The 2,653-nt window shown below is 53.0% G+C and overlaps 1 protein-coding gene across 1 annotated transcript; it reads right to left on the bottom strand.

Annotated features, from left to right (window-relative positions):
* Nucleotides 1-639: 639 nt before the first annotated feature.
* On the bottom strand, nucleotides 640-1,595 carry LOC105822887 (melanoma-associated antigen 11-like). The gene is given in 2 exon segments (XM_012659946.1): nucleotides 640-1,403; nucleotides 1,406-1,595. Coding segments are annotated over 2 exon segments (954 nt in total).
* Nucleotides 1,596-2,653: the final 1,058 nt, after the last annotated feature.

Genomic DNA, 2,653 nt, shown 5'->3' with positions numbered 1-2,653 from the left:
TTCTCAAATAAGCCAAGCAAACTCACATACACACATATATTTTAATTTTATAGAAAAACACCTAAAAAGGAATGAGATGCCAAGAAATAACTGTCTTTAAATTTTATTTCTCTATTTCACAACTCCATATATTTAAATGCAAAGTTCTTTCACATTTCCAAGAAAATGCCTATTGCAATGAAATTCCAATTCCACCTAGTTCCAAGCAACAAAATGAAATGGAAGGTTTCCCCATTTATTTTACAAAATAGCAAACTCTTACTTTTTTTTTCTTCTTCTTTTTTTTTTTCAAACTCTTACTTTTGATAAGCAAAATTACATGTGTGGTCAATATCATTCATCAACTTAGATGCTGAAGCTAATTAAATCTTCTATGAAAAAGAGCAAAATTTGAAAAATTTCAAAAGGGGAACAAAGATCAATTTCTAAGTCATCGAAATGTAACAGGAACACAAAAAGGTTATGCACTGCTGGTTTCCCTAAACTACTTGGGCCCTCCACTACTTAAAACACTGACTGCTCTCTTCAGACACAGAGTAAAGAAAGGACTCATTTCTCATGGGGCAGGAGGAGCTGCTGGAAGGGGATCTGGATGTGCACCGGCCCTGCTCCCCCATTGGCCCTGGCTGCAACTCCTGCTCACGCCCCCTCTTCCTCATCTCTTAAAGCCTCTTCATACAGGGGAGGGAAGGATCTGGGGTCTCTCCGATTGAACTTGGCCACATACTCCAGGACTTTCATCTTGCTGGTTTCAGCACGGGCCCTCGGACCCCACAGGAACTCGTAACATGCAGGATCGCTGTTGGGCACCTGCCGGTACTCCAGGTACCCTTCCTGCACCCAATCCTGGGTGATGACCTTCCGGGGCTCCCCGTAGATGTAATGCTCCATCCCAGCACACACCCCCATCATACTCAGTGCATCCCAGATGACCTCCTCCCGGGCGCAGTTGCCCTCCAAGAAAATCACACCCAAGGTGACTATCAGGAGGCCGGCCTTGGGAAAGCACTGTCTATCATTCAGCTCCTCACTGTAGGTGAGGCCCAGGGCGGTGACAAGCACATAGGAGTGGCCGGCAGGATCCACTTCCTTTACATCGACGCCAAAGACCAGCTGCATGCACTCGGAGGCTTTGATGAAGATCTCAGGGAAGTGATCTTGGTAATCTTTGATGACAATATTCAGCATTTCCAACTTGGTGATCAGCTCCTTCAAGCAATACTTGAGGAGGAGGAAATGAACCAAATCAGACATCTCTTTTTCTAGTGCCTCTTGCAGCACAGATGCCGGGACTGCTGGGTCCTGGGAGGTGCTTGGTCCCTCCTCTCCTTGGCTGCTGGAGCCTTCATTGGAGTGTCGCCCTGGATTGGAGGCCAGGCCAGTGGGGAAGGAGGAGGCTCCCTAGGACTCGGTGTTGCAGCAGCAGCAGGCTCCTCCAGGGTTCCCGGGATCACAGTAGAGGAGGAGGCAGCCACCCCCTCCTCCTGAGCTCCAGGAGCCTGTGCACCCACCAGGCCCTGCGCCTCTCTTTGGGCCTGAAGGCCTTCCTCGAGACTGCTGCACTGATTTCTTTGATGGTCGTGGTGGTGAGCCATGATGCCTCTGGTCAGGGACAGCAGGCAGGAGTGTGGGCAGGAGCTAGGTGATGGGAAGCCACAGACCTGGGAAGAGAGGAAGCATGTCAGTGGCCTCAGTGAGAACCACACCCTGGGGACTCTAACAAAGTGCAACCTATAGGCCTTCTCCTTAGATGATGCTCTGGGGACTCCTAGGGCTCCTCTTCTCCTGGTCAGCCTATCCCCTGAGCACATGAGCAAGAAGATGAGATGGCTCCTCAGGAGCAGCTGGCCCCCAGAGTGCGAGGCTCCAGGGCTGACAGTGGGCGGGTGGGGCCAGGTGCTGTGGGGTCCCCTCTGTCTTGGGGAGGGCAGGGCCTCTGGCACGCATTCAGAGTGTGTACCTCACCTTGACTCCTGACACTGCCTGGGCCTCCTCTGCTCGGTGACCTGAGGACACTGCCTCAGATACTGTCTCACTGTGGGTTCCTCAAGCCCATGTAAGAGGAAGTGAGGGGCCCTCAGGCTGCAGATACACGCACAGCCCCAGGCCCCCCAGTGTTGTCAGGAGGGTGGGCCAGGCTCTGTGAGGTCCCCACTGTTCTGGGGTGGATGGTCGCCTCGGTGCTCACTCACGCCCCTCACCTTTCGCCTAGAGGGCCCTAGACCCCACCCCTCTGCTGGGCTGAGAAACTCTCAGAACAAGGGCTCACATCCCTGATACGGAGCAGAAGGCAGTGAGTGGGCCCCACATCTCCCAGGGATGATGGCAGGGCCTGGATCAGACTGTTCTGGGGTGGGGATTCCCTCGACCCACCCTAAGGGTATTTACCTTTAATCCTGGCAGGGCCTGGACCCACCCCCTGCTGACCTGACATCATCCCTCTGAGCTCAGGCCAAGCTCCAACTCCTGAGGATGCCCCTCCCCCCACTGCCGTGAGAGCCAGAGCTTGCCACATCTTGCTGCTCCCACCTGCATCCCCAGGGGGCTGAAAACAGAGAAGCCAGACTCTGTGGGGTCCCTTCTTTTCTGGGGTGGGTAAGTACTTTCAGTGCTCACTAAGGGTACTTATCTTGACTTCTGACAAAACCTGGGA

Source organism: Propithecus coquereli, unplaced genomic scaffold (assembly GCF_000956105.1).
Source record: "Propithecus coquereli isolate 6110/MARCELLA unplaced genomic scaffold, Pcoq_1.0 Scaffold643, whole genome shotgun sequence".
NCBI classification, from domain to species: Eukaryota; Metazoa; Chordata; class Mammalia; order Primates; family Indriidae; genus Propithecus; species Propithecus coquereli.
Note: the sequence above shows the minus strand (reverse complement) of the source record. Positions and strands in the feature narration are given on the sequence as shown.